The 20,668-nt window shown below is 51.1% G+C and overlaps 1 protein-coding gene and 2 pseudogenes across 3 annotated transcripts in view; all 3 read right to left on the minus strand.

Moving 5' to 3' along the window:
- Nucleotides 1–4,922: 4,922 nt before the first annotated feature.
- NAA60 (N-alpha-acetyltransferase 60, NatF catalytic subunit) overlaps nt 4,923–20,668 on the minus strand; it is a 60,404-nt gene continuing 44,658 nt past the window's right edge. For all 3 annotated transcript variants that reach the window (XM_077141995.1, XM_077141997.1, XM_077141996.1), the window contains exons 4-6: nt 6,722–6,818; nt 6,051–6,285; nt 4,923–5,189 (exon numbers count right to left, since the gene is read on the minus strand). In XM_077141995.1, the coding sequence (XP_076998110.1) occupies nt 5,033–5,189; nt 6,051–6,285; nt 6,722–6,818 (489 nt within the window). In that variant the 3' untranslated portion in view covers nt 4,923–5,032. The remainder of the gene's footprint in view (nt 5,190–6,050; nt 6,286–6,721; nt 6,819–20,668) is intronic.
- On the minus strand, nt 6,844–10,225 carry LOC143667607 (protein DBF4 homolog A pseudogene; annotated as a pseudogene).
- On the minus strand, nt 11,653–14,234 carry LOC143667605 (splicing factor 3B subunit 4 pseudogene; annotated as a pseudogene).

Below are 20,668 nucleotides of genomic sequence, written 5' to 3' on the forward strand. Positions count from 1 at the left end.
GGCAAGGGCTCCCCGTACCCAGGCCCACACTGGGACACTGTCTGAGTCCCTGGGATGGCAGACCCTGGGGGCTTCAGCCTTGGCTTTGGTTTTCAGGCTAAAAGCTCATGGGCCTGGGCAGCGGAAGCTGAGCACAGACCCCAAGAGGAAGGCAGGTGTGGTCACGTCCACCAAAGAACAGCTGTGCCCTGGCAATTGTGGGAGGGATGCAGCTGCCCAGTGGGTCCATTCTTGAGGTGTCATAGGGGTTGACAGGCAGCTGCCTCCCCCAGCCCAGGAGGACCACTCGCGAGACATACAGGGAGACCACCAGAGGACTGTAAAGGGGACACCTGGCCCAGCTGCCAGTTGTGGACTGGAGGCAGGGGCTGCTGCCAAGGGCCAGGCTGTGGGATCACCTCAGCTTGGTTCTGAGCTGACAGGGCCTAGGGGACTGTGGGCGCCCAGGCCCTGCTTCGGAATGAAGATGGGACACTCAGGGGCACACAGCCCCAGGGTCCAGACCTTGGGGGCCCAGCCTGAGGCTGACAGCCACCTTGGCCACCCCCGAAGGACCGTGTGCCGCCTCCCCATGAACCGGGCCTGGCTCTGGGTCTTGCTCTTATCATGGAACGTGCACCTTGTGGGCGTTCAGGTCTGGGGTCGTCAGTGACCACCTAAGGGACAGCCATGCAGTGGGATAGCACCCCAGCCTCATGAGAGCCGGGGGGGGGGGGGGGGAGCCCAGGCCACGGGGAGGGAGCCAAGGCCCCTCCAGCCCGGGTCAAGCCACCCTGCTTGATGTTGTGTAGTGCTGATGAGCTGTCCCTGCTGGTCCCTGTCCAAACTGCAGAGTTCTGAGCAAATAGTGGTCGCTATTTAAGCCATTAAGCTTGGGGTGGTTCATGGTCAGATACCTCCAGCCCCGGCTTGCAGCCCCTGGGAAAGACAGAAACAGTTGTAAATCTGCCTCTAAGCCTTCTCCCTAGGACCTTCAGGGTTCTGAGAATCACTCCCAATGGGCTGAGAGGCAGACGAGCCAAAGTGCTGCATGCTGGGGGCGGGGAGATCATGGGCCCCCAAATTAGCAGACAACCCTAAAATGCCCACCAACCACTACTGGGGGTTTCTTCCCTCGCCCCCTCCCCTCATTCTCTGAACAGCTGAGGGGCTGGTCCAGGGGACTGGGCGTCAGACTCCGCCAAGAGGCTGTCCTACAGGCCACTGTCCCAGAGCTTGAGTAGCAGTCGGGGCTCAGTGGAGAAGGGCCTGCAAGGCTGACGTGGACATACATAGGCGCAAATCCCAGATGTAAGAAATCAGCTCACACTGGCAAGTCCAAAACGTGCAGGGCAGGCTGCTGCGGGCTGGAAACTCGGCAGGAGACGCAGCTGCCATCTCAAGGCAGCATCTCTGCTCTGGCCTGTTTTGCTCTCGAGGCCTTTGGCAGACTGGGCGAGGGCCACCCACCCACCCACCACGAAGGGTGACACCCTCAAGGCCATTTACAAAATCCCAGTCCATAGCACTTGCTCAGCACTGGACTAACTGGGCACTTGTGCCCAGCTAGGAGGGCACAACTCTGCCATCACAGGTGACCAGGCCCTGGCAGGGAGACCTGCAGGCTCCAGAACCATCCCCACTCGGCACCCAGGAGTAGCTGGGTGCCCCCACTTCTCCCTGGACTCTGCTCCCATGAAACCCTGCGATGAGCCCGGGGCCCACTCTTCCCGCTCCTGATGTCCACAGTGCCTGTGGGCCGGGGGGAAAAAGCATTCCGGGCAAGCTGAAACTTGGCCACGTGAATTGACCAACAGCCCCAAGGTGTCACCCCCTACCCTGACATGACCTGTCAGCAAGGGTGAAAAGACACTGACTGCGCTGTGATTCACCAGCAGGAAGGATGCTCCTGAGGAGCCCCGAAACCCAGCAGGCCAGTCTGCTGTGTGGCCAGGCCCCCAGGCACGCCGTCACCCTGAGACCTCGTGGCAGGTAGAGAACAGCTCCCGGACCCTGGGGGCAACAGCCAGCCCCCCCCCACCCTGCTCTCCTGCCCCGGCTCCACAGACACCTCGGGGCCTCTCCCCCGGGAGAGCTGGTTGGGGATGCACAGCCCCTCAGGGCGTAGGCTGAGGTCACACAGTGCCAGATTAGAATAGGGATGCACAGGCTTAGGCGTGCCCAGACTGGGGTGGGAATGCTGGGCCCCCCTGACGTTCCCCTATCTGCCTAAAATCCAACTCCCCCCACGGGGGGCCAAAAGGTTTGGTGAGGGATTGACCAAGGCTCCTGGGCCTGGGTCAGGCCCAGCAAGGGGCCAAGACAGGCTGGCACATGCCTCAGGCTCCCAGGCTGGGGTGTGCTGGGCCAGGGGTCCCCCTCAGGCTCCCATGGGGGGGTGCAGTGGCCCAGGGCCACAGCCTATCCATGCAGCTGCATCACCTGTGGAGCTTTCCTGAACCACGAGAAAGCCCTACCCGGACTGACTCCCAGCTTGAGTTGGTGAGCAAGCCAGGGAGATGGCCTGAACAGAGAGGGGCAGCATTTTAAAGACACCCCTAGCGGTGTTCTCCAGTTCTCTGGGCCCTTCTCCTAGCTTGGCATTCTGTGGCGAGGTTAATTACATAAGCAACAAGTTGGGGTATTGGCAACGCCTGGTCACAGCCCACGGGACCTGGGCTGGACATAATCCTGGGGATTGCCCAGAAGACGAGAAGCTCCCAGACCCCGGCAAAGGGGGCTGAGTGGCAGGCAGGGGTCCGGGGACAGTGGGCTGGGCACTGGACAGAAGGGATGTGTCCATTCAAGTCTACTGATTGGTTTATAATAACACAGAACACCACAATCCATTCAATGCTGGGCTGGACGCTGCAGTGATTAGAGGACAGGGAGGGGTAAGGCAAGGTGTCTGAGCTCAGTTATGAATGTCCAGGGCAGAACCTTCCAGAAGACTCTTCCCTTACCCTGTGGGGCAGAAATAAGTTACATGATCACCGTTGATTCTGATCAGTGGGGACAGCAAGCTGGGGCCTCAGAACGAGGCCAATGTCAGCAGAGGAGCAGACTAGTCAGCAAAGCAGGGCAGGCAGACAGCTGGCCGGGCAAGAGGACAGGCCTTTCCTGCCCAGGGGGCTCGCCTTCATTCCAAGGATCACTTTCTGCACTGCCAGGTTGGAGGAGGCCAAGGGCTGGCCCTAGCACCAAGGGCCCCAGCCGGGAAGGACCTGAGTCACCGAGGCCACACCTGTCTCCGCTGTTCCTTCTCACTTTATGCTCTAGGCTGGTGGGTGCAGCACTGCCAGGATGCTCTCTGATGACCTTGGGGCCATGGGGCCACACTGGAAGTGACTCTATCCCTACTGCTGCTTTGGAAGGCAGAGAGGCAGCAAGAGGCTCTGGGATACGAGGGTAGAAGACACCAGAAGCACATGGCAGGTACACGCAGCATGCTGCAAGCATTGTTTTCCAGCAGTGACACAGCCTCTCCCGCCTCTTCCACCCTAAAGGCCAAGCTGCTGCAGTGGCACAATCTGCCAAGGTCTCCTTTTTGCATCTGGCCAGGACTCAGAGCTGTGGCTTGCAAAAGGACTTGGGGGCTGCAGAGGGTAAGGCAGCCTTGGAACCTGCCTGGTGCTGTCCATGACCCAACCAGTAGCTGAGGTCCTTCCAGAACAGGAGGGGTCAGCAGAAGATGGAGTCTGCTTCCCAGCTGATGAGCAGGAAACCACCCCTGTTAACTGACTCCGTGCTGGGGAGCTGAGCCCCAGAGTACTGGGCTGGGGTGAAGAGCCTCCCCCAGCACAAGCCTCCCCCTGCTGGCGCCCCATGGAACAGCAGGGGCTGGCAGCGCAACTCCAGGCTTCTGGGTTGGCATTTCCGTTATCTCGCCTCATGTTGTTCTATGGTCCTGTGTCTTTACAGTCAAGTCTGTCCATAACACCTGGGTTCCTACCTCCCAGGAGAAAGTTCATTCGAGCTTCGGCAGGAGCAGCAAGGAACGGCAGAAAGGGGAAGAGGCCGGGTGAGGGGGGTGGGAGCGAAGCCCCTTCCTGCCCTCTTGCTCCAGGGTGGTGGAAGAAAGAGACCACAGCGGATGCAGCCACACCCCGACCAGGCCATGGGTGATGCAGGAAGGAACAGTGACTGTCCACGGAAGGCGGGACCAGGGCACCACGGCAGGGGCTGAGGTTTCCAGGAGCGATAGGGCTGGAAGAGCCTGTGGGAAGGGGCACAGAGAAGGGGTGAAAGCATGAATGCTTGCAGGCACGCTCTGCCCCGCCCACCACCAGCCTCCTCCAGGCCCAGAGTCACTCCCAGTGACCCAGGTTTCCCTGGTCCCCAGCAGGGACTGGGGCAGATCTTCTAAACTCAGGTTCCCAGCATGGTCAGCCGCAGACCCTGCTGCAGAAGCTTGGGCTCAGGGTGCCACCGGCTCTGGGCTGTGTCCATACAGGAAAAGGGGGTGCACTCTGGAAGACCCATGAGCCCTTCTGGCCCCAATGTTCCCTGGGGTCTCAGACCAGCTGCTCTAGGCACTCACGCCTGTGTCTGAGCAGAAACATCTTCAAGGTGCCCAGGCCGGAGCAGGCCAGGTTGGCAGTCGTGCAGGACGAGGGGCTAGGACAGCTGCTGTGCAGAAGACATCCAGGGCACCTACACCCCCAGGAAGGGAAGCCAAGCACAAGGGAACAGGGGCTTCATTCTTTTATCCTCTTTCCATTTTTGAACCATGCAAATGTATTACTTAACAACAAAATTAGGAAGTAGGAAAACAAAGTTCTGGCTGAAGAACCCTCTGTTCACCTGCTTTCTTTCAGATTTCCGGAGGACAGTCGGCACAGCCTCAACTTGCTCTAACTTCCCTGCGCAGTAGGTGCCTGTCCAGGGCCCTCAACTCATTCACTTCGGCCCCTGCCCCCACCTGCCCCAGGATACCTGTCAGACACCAGGTGTGCTCCAGGCTCACAGCTCGGGCAGCAGAGGTCGGATGGGCAGGACGGAGGCTCCGCAGGGTGCCGAAGGGTGGGCGGTGGCACAGGCCAGCCAGCCAGCCTCACATGGTCCTGCTGTACTCGATGCCACCCTTGGCAGAGATGCTCGACCACGGCAAGAAGCTGCAGAGCAGGCTGTGGGCCTGGCGGCAGATCCGCTGGGGGATGGAGCAGGGGCTCAGGTGGGCTAGCGCCGAGCCCAGGTGCTGGATGTAGTCCGTGGGGCTCGGTTAAGGAAGACGCTGACCCTCTCGCCTGCCCACGCACATGGGCGCAGCCCTCTGAGCAGGGCACACAGTAGGCTCCCACAGACCAGAAGGTCCCGTGCAGCAGCAGGAACCCCTCCCGGGGACCAAGGACACATGGGCCTCTGCAGAGTGTGCGGGAGGCTGCTGGAGAGAGGAGCCTCTGCAGCGGACAGTGACAAAGGCCAGTGCCCCCCTCAAGAGGGCCTTCTGGGGGAGGCCCCAGACACCCGGGACTAAGCACCCGCCCTCGTTTAGCCCCACACGCTTAGTCCTCACGAGGCAGGGGGCCTGCGGGGTTGGGGCCACCTTTCTCTTTCCCGCTTATTTCCCCATGCTGTAAGTCCTAGACTCATTCTGGGACACACACAGTACTTTCGGGGCCCACTTTATGACGACTAGGAAGTCTCCTGGACCCCTCCTCCCTGTCAAGGGCTAGAGAGAGCTTAAGAGGAGGGAGAAGGGCAAGGGAGAACCTGAAAACGCTTTTCACACCCCATGGGTTTGTTTCCTCTCGGCTTTTGGTTCAGTTGTGCCCCAGCACCTGGAACAGCCACGCTCACCAGTGCCTGCTGGGTGGGTGACGGCTCCCGGGCCAAGGGGTGGCTCTACCCCTTGTACCAAGCAGAATGCTGGGGCACACCGAGGGCCACAGAGAGCCTGCTTCCTCATGACGTGCATTCAGAACCCTTGCACTAGAGTCTCCCAAAAGATGATCTGGCCTGGAACAATGTGTCAATGCACGGCATCTCCTAAGCCTGGCTGCCTGAACGCCAGCCAGGAGCCCCCAGCACCTCCTGGCCACACTGCCCCCAGCCCCAGAAGCAGAGGATATAGGATGGTCCACGGTGGGTGGCCACCGTTGAGGTAGAGGACGTAGGTGAAGCCATCCTTGAGGACGCCTCGGATAGAGTAGTAGTAGGGGAGGTAGTGATGCTGCTTAAAGTCTCTGTTCTCGTAGAAGCTGATGGCTGTGTTGTTGGTGGTGAGGACGTGCAGGTAAATGGCTTTGCAGTGGTCCTGGGCAGTCGATGATATGTGATCCTTTAAGCTTTCCAGTAAAAGGGAACCTGGGAGAAGAGGTGAAGTCGGAAAGGTAAGGATGATGTGGGTGAGGAAGTGACCTTTCCAGAAATGTCCCAGGGGTCACTCTGCCCATTGTATGTTTTCTACTCTGAATCAAGAGCACCCGTGTAGACGGACACAGCAGTGTGTGCAGAAGGGTGAGAGGCTGCCCTCCCCAGGGGGAGGCTGGGGCCATGGTTAATCTGACCGTGTCATGTGTGGCACGTGGCTCCTGCAGGAAGACACAGATAGTTTGTGCAAAGAGACGGAGGCAGGACGAAGGGCATTAGGGGGCTTGCGGGTGGGGAGGGATGATAAGCCCGAGTTGGTGGGAAGACGGGTGGACGGACAGACTGGCGGGACATTTATTGGCTGGAACCGCAGAGGCAGGAAGAGGCTGCATGTGGGGGTGGGGGTAGCCCACGGCCCCTGCTCCCTTACCTATGCCGTGCTTTCGGAATTCTTTCACCACCCCCAGGCTTAGGATGTATGCAACTTGAGTGTCGACAGAGAAGCTGGAGGCTAAAATGTCTCCATCCTAAGGAAAAGTTAAAAATAAAGTTGAGTCAACAAGAGGCACACAATCTCACTCACCTATGTTACAGGGACAGTCGCCGCCTCCCCTGGTCACTGAGGACAGCAGAGGGTCCCCTCTACCTTCCATGGAAACAAGCGAGTTGGTCTCTTCTGGTGAACAGCTGTTAAAATACACCCCAAAAAAGGCAACTTCCTCTGGGGACGGGTATCCTGACAGGAAGGAGACTAGGAAACCAGACAGGTGTTGTGCACAGAGAAAAAGACTGTGCTGAGTGGGCACCCCAGTGTGTGCATCTGGTACCTGAGGGGTCAGGGAGCAATGCAGAGGCTCTATGTTGACTCAGAGGTCAGCACCTGCCCCAGGGGGACTCAGAGGGAAGCAGGAAGTCCAGGCCGGCAGCCAGCTCAGGGCACACGGTGCCTCTCGGTCCTGGCACTGGGGCTCTGGGCAGGGTGGGCCTGAAGTCCAGCCATGGTGGGGCACTTAGGTTGCTCCAGCTAAGCAAGGCCAAGCAGGGTCTGGCATGGCATGGCGGGGACTCCTGGTGACAGCCTTTCTGTCCTCTACCCAATGCTCCCATGTGCTGGGTGCCCTGCTCCCCCATGAACAGCCCCAACACTGCCATGATGACAGACATGATGACAGACATGATGACACCGCCGTGATGACAGACATGATGACAATGCCGTGAAGACAGCATCCTTCTCTGAATAGAATGATTTATAAAAAACATATTGGTCAACTGAAGATAAAATGGCCTATAAAGCTGAGTCACATCTTCCACCTTTACAAAAGGCTTTTTCAGTCGACCTGTTCTTGTTTTCTGTGTACTAGCTCTTCTCCCCACATCTCTTACAGAAGTGCTTGATTTCTTGAGTAAACACAACTCTTTTTTTTGTTCAGTGTAGTATCTAATGTCAACAATATGAAGAATTTTTACTCCCCATGATAAGGCATTTGATAATATATTATTTGAAGGAATAAAATCATGGTCCCTGATAGCCTTTTCAACTAATAATTTCCCTCTGCTTAAACACACTGAGTCTGGAGCTTAGATGAACTTCCATCACAGCTGGGATGAGGTGAAGCTGTTTCTGCAGTATACACAGATCCTGGACTTGGTATTGGAGAAATTCTACCCAAGGATTGTGCAAATTTAGCTTCCTTTTTATTTGAAATAAGATAACTGATATCTTTGCTGAGAAATTCTTCAACTCGCCCTCCAAGATCTGTAATGTCTTTTTGCAGTTTTTCAGATATTGTGACAGAAGGTAAGTCCAGGTAAAACGCTTTTCCCCAAAGTGGCTTATATTTGGATTTTTTCTGGTTTGTTGTTATCAGTTCTCAGAGACTTCGAAGAGGGTCTGTTTTTTTCATTTTTGACTTGGATTCCACCCTGAAAATGTCCTTCGCTATGAATCCCCATGGCTCCGGAGTTCATGGCAGCCACCCGGCACCTACATACTGGGTCTGGAGAGGATGTGGTGCTGGGTGGCCATGAAAGCACAGCTCCTTGACAGCATCCTTCTCGCCCCGGTCGTTCCAGCCCATGAGAAGAGGCAGGGGGCACAGCGAGACGTCTTCCGGCAGGCCTGCTTTACCCTGCACTGAACCCACCCAGCCTCTCAACGACGTCTGTTGCCCAGGCGCCCTCCCACAAGCCCAGTGAGAGGGAGCAGAGGGCCCGTCTCTGCCCTCGAGGGGAGGAAACGTGCATCCGAAAGGACACACAAGAACATCAAAACACGCAGGCAGCAGAGTCGGACACTACTGCAGCAACCCAGGGGGCAGGGGAGGGCAGGAGGAGAGGTCAGAACACACAGAAGGCCTCAGCTCAGGTCAAGACGGCTGGCAAGACACTTCTGAAGCTTTGAACAACCAGCAAGAGCTGGCAGGCGCGCCTTTCCCAGGGCTCCAGGCAGCACTGGAGGGCTGCAGTGACAGGGCACGCACCGAATGGAGGAAGAGCCACTTTAAGTGGCAAGGGCCTGGGTGGCTGGATGGCCAGGCAGAGTGCCAGTGACCCGGGAGCCACTGCAGCCTCGGGACCCGGGGAACCTCTTCACCACCAGAGCCTTCCTCAGGAGGGCATCCCGAGCAAGCCCCGCCCAGGCCAGCAGGATGTGGAGAAAAGAGAGGGACACCCACAGGTACCCTCGCCAAAGGGGAAACTATGAAGAGCATAGAAACGACTTAGCAAGCCCTGACTGAAGATGGCAGCCCTGACCTCAGATGGGATTCCCAGTGGCCCTGTGCAAGGAGACGAAACCCTGCCAAGCTCCACGGGCTTCCTGGAATCCTGGGAAACCCGCTCCGGGAGCAAGGGGTGCACGAGCACACTTCCTGGCTGCGGCACCAACGCCTGAGGGGAAGGGGCCCAGAGCCACAGGGGGCGGGGGAGGTACCCCACAAGCTCTCTGCGCCTGCGTGCGGCGGGGGCAGGGCCCAGGGCAGACCCTCGGCTCTGCTCTTCGAGGGCATGGTCCTGGGCAGCAGCAGCCTCCGGTGTCCTGGGACCACAGAATTCCTTGTGCAGCGGCGGCAGGGCGCGCAGAGGCTGTGCAGCCTGAAGGCACCCTAGGCGAGGTGGGGACGCAGACTAGGGCCCGGGGCTCCCGGCTCCTCGGCGGGTGCACACACGCTCACCTGTGTGCCCAGGAGCAGTGAGCCACTCTCAGCAGGGGCTGTTCTCTTGCCCCATGGCCCACAGGTCTCCTCTATCTCTAGGTTTAGTTCCCAACCGAACACATGGCACCTCGCATTGCAAGAGCCCGTGTGAGGGCCTCTGCACATTAAGTTCTGGCCCGCGGTGTCAGGCCCGGCAAGGTCCTCAGTAGAGAGGGGTTTGGGGCAGGAACCCGCCTGTCTGCTCCCCCCTGTCCTTTTATTTTAATTATGTGGTAATGATAGGATGGTGTTAAGCTGAGGATGTGCAATGATTTTTTAAAAGCTTAACCAGGAACCTATTTGAACACTAGCTCTATGTTGAAACTACCTGTTTTGTTTGGAATGTCAAAGGAAATCATCCATGTGAACTGAAAGGCACAGGAAGCTGGGAACTCTGGGGACTCCATGAAGGAATGTGTAGGAATCTGACAAAGAAAGTTGAGGACAGATGTGGGATAAGGTCTGAGTAGAGGCAGGGGGCTCTGAAGACAGGAGCATGTGGTTTTGGTAGAGGAGAAAAGTATACTTGCTTGTAAACAAGTAAAAACATTCAGTTTTGAGTTGTTCACCCCATTCTAGGATTGTTTGGTTTCCTAATGGGTAAAATGTGGGAACACAGTCAGGGAAGACAGGAGCTGAGGAGGACCCAGCAGCAAGCAGGGAGACCTTCCAGGCGGAACTGGGTCCTTACAGGAGAAGCTGGGTCCTTACAGGTGGGACTGGGTCCTTACAGGAGAAGCTGGGTCCTTCCAGGCAGGGCTGGGTCCCTACAGGCGGGGGTGGGTCCTTCCAGGTGGGGCTGGGTCCCTACAGGCGCGGCTGGGTCCTTACAGGCGGGACCGGGTCCTTACAGGCGGGACTGGGTCCTTCCAGGCATGGCTGGGTCCCTACAGGAGAAGCTGGGTCCTTCCAGGCATGGCTGGGTCCCTACAGGTGGGGCTGGGTCCTTCCAGGCATGGCTGGGTCCCTACAGGCGGGGCTGGGTCCTTCCAGGCGCAGCTGGGTCCCTACAGGTGGGGCTGGGTCCTTCCAGGCATGGCTGGGTCCCTACAGGTGGGGCTGGGTCCTTCCAGGCATGGCTGGGTCCCTACAGGTGGGGCTGGGTCCTTCCAGGCGCGGCTGGGTCCCTACAGGTGGGGCTGGGTCCTTCCAGGCGGGGCTGGGTCCCTACAGGCGGGGCTGGGTCCTTCCAGGCGCGGCTGGGTCCCTACAGGAGGGGCTGGGTCCTTCCAGGCGGGGCTGGGTCCCTACAGGAGAAGCTGGGTCCCTACAGGAGAAGCTAGGTCCTTCCAGGCGCAGCTGGCATGCACTTTGCAGGCAGCCAGTCTGACTCGCGGGTCGAGCCACTTGCCCCCAGTGATCCTGTCATGGAGGGGAGGATCTAATTGGCGTAGCTCTGGGGAGGGGGGCAGTTCCCAAGGACTGAGGCCCATCTGCCGATGCCTATTAAGGTGCTGTTCTTCCCAAGGTGGGCTTCAAGGTTAAAGAGGAGTTTGTGTGGAGGGGTGGGAGCAGCTGCTTCCCCTGGAAAGTAGGCGGCTCAGCAGAGTGAGGTCCCAGAAACATCTGTGATGCCCATTCTTTCTATTCCTCCCTTCCTCTATTTTTCTTTCCTTCCTTTTCCCTCTCACTTCCTTTTCCTTCTTCCTTTTATAAACAGAAGCTGGTTCTTAGATAGTATAGAACAGGGCCTGGATTAAAGAACTGCCAGAGGAGGCCCATCCCGAAGGACTCGCGTGACTGCTCGTGGGGGGCAGGAGAGGAGGGAGCCTGTGCCCTGCTGCCCATGGCACAGAGGGCTTCACGGAAATTTTTATTTCAATGGAAGGGTGTTTCTACCCACCAAAGAAATGCAATATGCAACAGAAGCCTTCCTTAAATTGGGTTAAATAACCTCAATTTATTCAATCATGTATTTGAGACAATGAGAAATTTATGCTGTGGTTCCAGAGAGCCATTAAGTCAGTCTATTTTTAGTCCAGATTATTTTTTGTTTATAAATTCCTAAGGAATGGTTAGTCATTGGTGACACTTAATAGATCCTCTTTGAAATTCCAAGGTGCTTCAGTTCTTTGCCTCCTTTGTGAATGCTGCCTTTTATTGCATTTCTCTTCTGACTTTTCAAAGAATCCCCATCCTGTAGGAAGCAGATCTCGATGTCACACACGAGTTACTGAACCAAATTTAAGCTTTCAAGGAAAGTTAAAAAAAAAAAAAAAAGTAGAACTAGCTATAAAACATGTATGGCACATCTTGTTAATTTTGCATGTAATTTTTTTTTTAGTACATTCATGAGGTTTTAGTGACACTGTCACCCAACTTCACCATTCAGGGAATGTTTTCATGATTTTTAAACTGGTTTTCCCATGCAGACTACGGCTTGGGCTTGATATCGTTATCAACCACCCAATTTCGAAATTACCCACCCAGTTCAACTGTAAGTTCGTATTTTGTGAAGCATTTGTTTCTCATTCTAAGACACTGTTAGAACCAAAAGTGGTAGCTGATGGGGGTATCCGTGATTTTGTTTTTGTTTTGTACTTGATGCAGCTCATCTCAAAGAGCCCTGCTCATCTGTAACATCCAGAGGCTTGCTCGTCATGTGCACTTCACGCTGTCATTTGGAAGAATTACTTTATGGAAATGCTTTCAATTCACGGTTCTAGGGAGACTGATATTCTTTCCCAAACACTGGTTATTGCAGCAGCATTTGTAATGTTTAAAAGGAGAAAAAGGCCACTAAGGCCAAAGAATGAATTTCTTTTTTTTCTTTCTTTCTTTCTTTTTTTATGTGCTAGAGAGGCTGCAGCCAGAAGGCTTGGGCACAAAACATTTTTTTTTTTTCCCTGTTGCACAGCCTTTTTAAAAAAATTTTTTGATTTAATTTATTTTATATTATCAAACCAAAACAGCATACAAACATGAACATTCTTAACATACAAACATTCCGTGTACAGTGTACAATCAATGCCTCACAATATCATCACATAATTGTATAAAGAATGAATTTTTTTTTTAAACAAGGTATTTCGTTTTATTTTGTCTGTGCATTTTGCAAAACAGTTGGGACCAATATAGAAAAAAAGGAAAGTACCTCCTATGGAAAAAATTATACTTAAAAAACAGGCCTGAGGGGTTTTAGTGCCTCAGCCCCAGGGAGCAATGGCAACTCTGACTGGTCCGAGGAGTTGGAAAGATACAGGGAGGCTACACGGGGAAGGAGGAGAATTCACTGAGGGAGGGGGCCTCGAAGTGGGCCCCGAGGGGGGACTGGAGGCCGAGGAGTAGGTCTGGGTGGAGGCAGGGGCCCCCGCTGGTACCCATAGGGTGGAGGCCGCGGAGGGCCGGTGTATCCATGAGGGGGCATCAGTGGAGGAGGGCCACGCATGCCATGTGGGGGCATGGGACCCGGATGACCCATGGGAGATTCAAACGGAGGCCCTCGGGGGGGGGCATGCCCATTGGAGGGGGTCCAGGATGAGGCATTCCAGGTGGTGGTCGGGGTGGTGGCTGCCCCCCAGAACCTGGGGGTCCAGCATGGGGGTGTCCTAAGCCACGAGGGTCATGGTGGGCCAGCTGCATCTGAGACATCCCTGGATGGGGCATCCCACCTGGCGGGAATGGGTGGGGATGTGAGTGTCCATGGCCAGGATGCCCAGCCCCTGGGGTTCCTGCTGATGGAGGGCCATGTCCTCCAGCTCCAGGAGGCATAGGTGGTGGGGGCATGGCTGGCGGTATTCCGGGTGGAAGGGCTCCAGGAGGTGGTACTGGGGGTGGGAAGGAGCCAGGAGGAGGCATGCCTGGTAGAGAAAGCCCAGACCCCAATGATGATACCACAGGATTAGGGGCAGAGGGTGGAGGGGGTGAATCTGCAAACAGCTGGTGAGGGCGGTCAGCCTGGGATAGTGGGTTCTGGGCTGCCAGAAGTCATTCAGCTGCTGAGCCATGGCGTTCACCCTTAGAGTCCTTCTTGAAGGCATAGGACACAGTGATAGGGCGGTTACAGAGGTACTGCCCATTCATGGCCTCAATCGCTGCATCCGAAGCATCAAATGAAGCAAAATTAATAAAGGCATAACCCTTGGAATTGCCTGTATCAGGGTCCCTCATGATCTTGGGGGTTTGCAAGATAACCCCAAAGGCGCTGAACGTATCATAAAGCAGCTTCTCATCAATCTCTGGGTCCAGGTTCCCAATGAAAATGTTGGCTCCTACATCCAGGTTTTTATTGTGAGCTGATGCCTTGTTGACCCGTATTGGCTTTCCATAGAGTTTGATCATGTTCATGATCTTAATAGCATAGTCAGCATCTTCCTCACTCAAGAATTCCACAAAGCCATAGCCTTGGTGCTGCCCAGTGACTCTATCCTTTGGCATATGGGTGTTGACCACTGGCCCTGCCTGGAGAAACAGCTCCCATAGCAGCGGTTCGCTAACCTTCTCATCCAGGCCCCCCATGTACACAGTGGCATCCTGGTTCCGCTCAGAAATAGGCCCGACTGCCATGGCGAAGGCGCTCCTGCAGTCTCCAAACACTCAAAGAATGAATTTTTAAAAGTTTTACAAACTCATGCTAAACTAAGCTTTGCTGGATAGTGTTTTCTCTTCAATATGTGATGGTACAAGAATGGTTTTAAGAGAAGGGCAGTATTACAGAGGAGCTTTTTAAATTGCAGAAGCAAAAGTTATGATATATATAATTTTGATGAATTTAATTTTACTTTTTATAGGGAAGATTTTTTCCCCCTAAAATTGCTTCTGGAATGGCAAATTGTTTCCATTATTAAAAACTGTAGTTTTTGTTGGAAAAAAAGAAGTGGTAGGACCCCATGGTGCCCTGGCTGGACCCCCACTCCCCACCCCACGAGTTCAGTGCCATAGCCAGCCTGCACACCCAGTGTGGATCCCTGGTCCAGTTATGGGGGAGTAGAGGACCCCTTGCTCTCAGAAGGAGCACAGATGTCTGACCCTCTCTGTCTCAGGGCAGCCTGAGGGCTTACTGCTCTAGAACCTGCCCCACATGTAGCAGGCAGCTCACTGAGCTCTCCTCCAGAGCACTGGGAGGGCAGGCAAGTGGCCTCCTGGGGCAGGGACAGCTGGGCTGTAAGACATACACTGCAGTGCCTGGACGATGAGGAAACTGTTTCTAGGGAAGAGGGGATATTTGGAACCCTGTTAACGGGGGAACCCCCAGGGCCACATGCACGCATCCAAGACAAGACAAAAGTGCAGGAAGAATCAGGGAAGGCCCTGTGCTTTGGCCTGGAGCTTCTCCCTAAACTCACTGTACAGATGAGCTCTGAAGGAGAGCACTTCCACAGGTTAGTATGCAAAGTCTGGGAGAGAGGAGGGGCCAAGATGGCAGCTTAGCAATGTGCACGTTTTAGTTCGTCCTCCAGAACAACTACTAAATAACCAGAAACAGTACAGAACAGCTCCCGGAGCCACGTCAGTGACTGGACACAGCATACCCCAGTCTGGACCAGCTGGATCAGCTGCAAGCCTCCCCACAACCGTGAGTTCCCCAAGCTGCGGCGGCTGGCGCCCCGTGCCCCTCCTCCACAGGCGGCTTCCCAGAGGGAAAGGAAAGAGACTCTAAACTTGGTCAAGGTGGAGTTCACTCATTGGGCTCACAGAAAAAGAGGAAAGGGGAGGAAACGGAGGTTTTACTGGCTGTGTTTCTACGGAGACTTGGCAGCCTCTGGATTCAGCCGAGGGACTTCTCCGGCTGCAACTGCTCCAGGCATAGGCAGAAATGGGCTGCTTTCAGGGATGTCTCCCACCTGTGCCTTCCCCAGGGTGGGGTGAAGCCCAACTCAGGTGGAATCCCTCCATCAAGGAATTCAGACACCAGGGCTTGGTAATTTGAAGCCATTAAAACCAGCCTACAACCTCTCCTCTGTCTCCACCACGCCCCCAGCAGGGAGAGTCTGCCAAAGTTAAAGGTACCACATCATCTTACGCTGGTAGGACCTGCAGGCAGACAAACGCCACATACTGGGCAGGATAAGAAAAACAGAGTCCAGAGACTTCACAGGAAAATCTTTCAACCTGCTGGGTCTCACCCTCAGGGAAAACCGATGCAAGTGACTCCTTCCCCCTGATAGGAGGCCAGTTTGGTCTGGGAAAATCTGGCTGGGGTCTATAATATCTAAGTAGACCCTCCTAAGTGTGTGTGGGAGGGAAGGCACCACACAAGCAGGGCAAGAAACAAGAACTGAAAAATTCTCCTCTGTTAAACAAAACTTAAGCTAAAGGTCCAGATAAAGCTGAACAGAATGTCAAAGAACAGATAGACAACAAATTCATCCAGCAAGAAAACCCTAGATAAAAGAAGTGAAAGCAATCTCCAGAATAAACTAATTAAGGTAATTAAATGCCTAGACGCCAGCAAAAAATAACAAATTACACTAGGAAAATTGAAGATATGGCCCAGTCAAAGGAACAAACCAACAATTCAAATGACATACAGGAGCAGAAACAATTAATTCAGAATGTACGAACAGACACGGAAAACCTCATCAAAACCAAATCAATGAATTGAGGGAGGATATAAAGAAGGCAAGGAAAGAACAAAAAGAACAAACTGAAAATCTGAAAAAACAAATCACAGAACATATGGGAATGAAAGACACAGTAGAAGAGATGAAAAAAACAATGGAAACCTACAATGGTAGATTTCGAGGGACAGAACATAGGATTTCTGAACTGGAGGACAGAACATCTGAAATCTGACAAGAAACAGAAACTATAGGGAAAAAAATGGGAAAACATGAGCAGGGACTCACGGAACTGAAAGACAATATGAAGCGCACGAATATACGTGTTGTGGGTGTCCCAGAAGGAGAAGAGAAGGGAAAAGGAGGAGAAAAACTAATGGAGGAAATAATCACTGAAAATTTCCCAACTCTTATGAAAGACTTAAAATTACAGATCCAAGAAGTGCAGCATACCCCAAAGAGAATAGCTCCAAATAGACATACTCCAAGACATTTACTAATCAGAATGTCAGAGGTCAAAGAGAAAGAGAGGATCTTGAAAGCAGCAAGAGAAAAGCAATCCATCACATACAAGGGAAGCCCAATAAGACTATGCGCAGATCTCTCAGCAGAAAACATGGAGGCGAGAAGACAGTGGGATAATATATTTAAATTATTAAAAGAGAAAAACTGCCAACCAAGAATTCTATATCCAGCAAAATTGTCCTTCAAAAATGAGGGAGAAATTAAAACATTTTCAGACAAAAAATCACTGACAGAATTTGTGACCAAGAGACCAGCCCTGCAAGAAAAATACTAAAGGGAACACTAGAGACAGATATGAAGACAGAAGAGAGAGGTATGGAGAAGAGTGTAGAAAGGAAGACTATGAGTAAAGGTAAAATGAAAATTAGATATGACATATAAAATCCAGAAGGCAAAATAGTAGAAGAAAGTACTACCCATGCAGTAATAACACTGAATGTTAATAGATTAAACTCTCCAATCTAAAGACACAATCTGGCAGAATGGATTAAAAAACAGGACCCATCTATATGCTGTCTCTACTCAAAGGACACGAGGCCAAGGACACAAATGGACATTTGCACACCAATGTTTATAGCAGCATTATTAACAATTACCAAGAGATGGAAACAGCCAAAATGTCCATCAACAGACAGTTGGCTAAACAAACTGTGACATTTACATAAGATGGAATATTATGCAGCTGTAAGACAGAATAAAGTTATGAAGTATGTAACAACATGAATGGACCTTCAGAACATTATGCTGAGTGTGATTAGCCAGAAACAAAAGGACAAACACTGTATGGTCTCACTGATATAAACTGACATTAGTGAATAAACTTGGGATATTTCCTTGGTAACAGAGATCATCAGGAGATAGAAATAGGGTAAGATATTGGGTAATTGGAGCTGAAGGGATACAGATTGTGCAACAGGACTGAATATAAAAACTCAGAAATGGACAGCACAATATTACCTAACTGTAATACAATTATGTTAAAACACTGAATGAAGCTGCATATGAGAATGACAGAGGGAGGAGGACTGGGGCATAAATGAAATCACCAAGAAAGATAGACGATAAAGATTGAGATGGTGTAATCTAGGAATGCCTAGAGCGTATAATGATAGTGACTAAATGCACAAATTTAAAAATGTTTTTGCATGAGGAAGAACAAAAGAATGTCATTACTGCAGTGTGCTGAAAATAGATGGTACTTAATAGTTTAAAATTTCAACTAATGTGTGAGACTAAAGCAAAAAATGTTTATTTGGTACAAATCTATACTTTGACTAGTGCATCTGCTAACATAACTTATGTAGATAGCTGATTGAACACCTTAAGTACATGGAACTTTGTATAGGACATGAGATTTTGTTGGTTTGTCCAGGTGATGCCCTGATGAATCCCAGAGTGATTTGATCAGTGAGTGGAAAAGTATTTGCAAAGTCCCCTTTGGGGAATGGTGAGAACGGAGGAAAACTCAACTTCCCCAAGTTGAATTCTTGATATTCTCACAAGCAGTGTGGACAACCAAAGCTATAGGCTGAGCCCCCAGTCTTGGGGTTTGTTCCTATGAAACTTAACCCCACAGGGGATAGGTCAAGCCTACTTAAAATTAAGCCTAAGAGTCACCCCCAAGAGAACCTCTTTTGTTGCTCAGATGTGGCCTCTCTCTCCAGCCAACACAGCAAGCAGACTCAACACCCTCCCCCTGTCTACGTGGGACATGACTACCAGGGGAGTGGATCTTCCTGGCAGCGTGGGACAGAAATCCCAGAATGAGCTGAGACCCAGCATCAAGGGATTGAGAAAACCTTCTCCACCAAAAGGGGGAAGAGGGAAATGAGACAAAGTGTCAATGGCTGAGAGATTCCAAACAGAGTCGAGAGGTTATCCTGGAGGTTATTCTTATGCATTAAGTAGATATCACCTTGTTATCCAAGATGTAATGGAGAGGCTGGAGGGAACTGCCTGAAAATGTAGAGCTGTGTTCCAGTAGCCTTGTTTCGTGAAGATGATTGTATAATGATACAGCTTCACAATGTGACTGTGTTATTGTGAAAACCTTGTGTCTGATGCTCCTTTTATCTATCTTGTCAACAGATGAGAGGAACATATGGAATAAAAATAAATAATAGGGGGAACAAATGTTAAAATAGATTTAGTTTGAAATGCTAGTGATCAATGAAAGGGATCAGTAAGGGGTATGGCATGTAAAATTTTTTTTCTTGTTTGTTACATTTTTCTGTTGTCTTTTTATTTCTTTTTCTGAATTGATGCTAATGTTCTGGGAAACGATCATGATGATGAATATGCAACTATGTGATGATATTGTGAATTGCTGAGTGTATGTGTTGGGAATGTTTGTGTTTCTTGTAATTTTTTTTAATGAATAAAAAATAGGCCTGAAAAAAAAAAAAAGGAAGACATAGACTGGCACAATGGTTTAAAAAACAGGATCCTTCTATATGCTGTCTACAGGAAACACATCTTAGACCCAAAGATAAACATAGGTTGAAAGTGAAAGGTTGGGAAAAGATATGTCATGGTTAGGGACATGTGTCAACTTGACCAAGTTGCAGTAGCTGTTTATCTGATTGGGCAAGTACTGGCCTGTCTGTTGCAATGAGGACATTTCATAGGATTAGGTCATGAGCACGTCAGCTGCATCCACAGCTGATTCCATTTGTAATCAGCCAAAGGTGAGTGCCTTCTACAATTACTGATGCTAAATCTAATCACGGGAAGCCTTTTAAGGAGGACTCAGAGGAGACAGGTCCCATTCCTGCTTCGGCTGCTGAGCCTCTCCTGCAGAGTTCATCCAGACCCTCCATCGGAGTTGTCAGTTTCACAGCCTGCCCTGTGGATCTTGGACTCTGCGTTCCTGCGGTCACGTGAGACACTTTTATAAATTTTATATTTGCAAGTGTTCCCTGTTGATTCTGTTTCTCTAAAGAACCCTAACTAATATAAGATATTTCATGCAAATAACAACCGGAAAAGAGCAGGAGTAGCTATACTAATATCCAACAAATTAGACTTCAAATGTAAAACAGTTAAGAGACAAAGAAGCATACTATGTACTAATAAAAGGAACAATTCAACATGAAGACATAACAATCATAAATATTTATGCACCGAACCAGAATGCCCCAAAATACATGAGGCAAACACTAAAAAGGGAAACAAACACATCTACCATAATAGTTGAAGACTTCAATTCCCCACTCTCATCAATGGACAGAACATCTAGACAGAGGATCAATAAAGAAACAGAGAATTTGAATATTACAATAAATGAGCTAGACTTAACAGACATTTATAGGACATTATACCCCACAACAGCAGGAGACACCTTTTTCTCAAGTGCTCACGGATCATTCTCAAAGATAGACCATATGCTGGGTCACAAAGCAAGTCTCAACAAATTTAAAAAGATTGAAATCATGCAAAGTCTAGGAGAATGGAAAAGCAGTTTACTTTTTAAAGTTTTTTTTTTTTTCATTAGTTTCTGGCACTCCAGGAACTCTGTCATACCATTAACTGGGCACAAGCTTAAGGAACAGACGCCTCAGAGTCTAAAGTCTGGCAATAACACATTAAAATATCAAAATGTCCAGGTTTCAACAAAAGATTACAAAGCAACAGAAAGCAATGGCCCAGAAAAAAATGATTAAAGAATTAGAAACCATCAACGAGAAGGACCATACCTGGGACGCAGCAGGCACAGATTAAAAATAAATATATATGATCCTAAATATGTTCAAAGAGCTAAAGGAAAACATGAACAAAGAACAAAAGAAAAACAGGAAAATGAACTGAAAGAGAGTATCAACAGAGAGATGGAAATCTTGAAAAGGAACCAAACAGAATTAAGGACCATAGTAACAGAAATTAAAAATTTCCCAGAGGGGTTCAACAGCAGATTGAGCTGGGAGAAGAAAGAATCAGGAACCTGAAGATAAGACAATTGAAATCACCTAGTCTGAAGAGCAGAAGGAAGGAAGGATGAACAAAACCTGAGGAACTTGTAGGACACCATCAAAAACATACCAATATACAGATTGTGGGAGTCCCAGAAGAATGAAAGGGGTAGAGACAAAATTCAAAGAAATAATGGCTGAAAAGTTCCCAAATTTAACTAAAAATATAAATATATATATCCAAGATGCT

The sequence above is a fragment of the Tamandua tetradactyla genome, chromosome 23, assembly GCF_023851605.1.
Source record: "Tamandua tetradactyla isolate mTamTet1 chromosome 23, mTamTet1.pri, whole genome shotgun sequence".
NCBI lineage: Eukaryota > Metazoa > Chordata > Mammalia > Pilosa > Myrmecophagidae > Tamandua > Tamandua tetradactyla.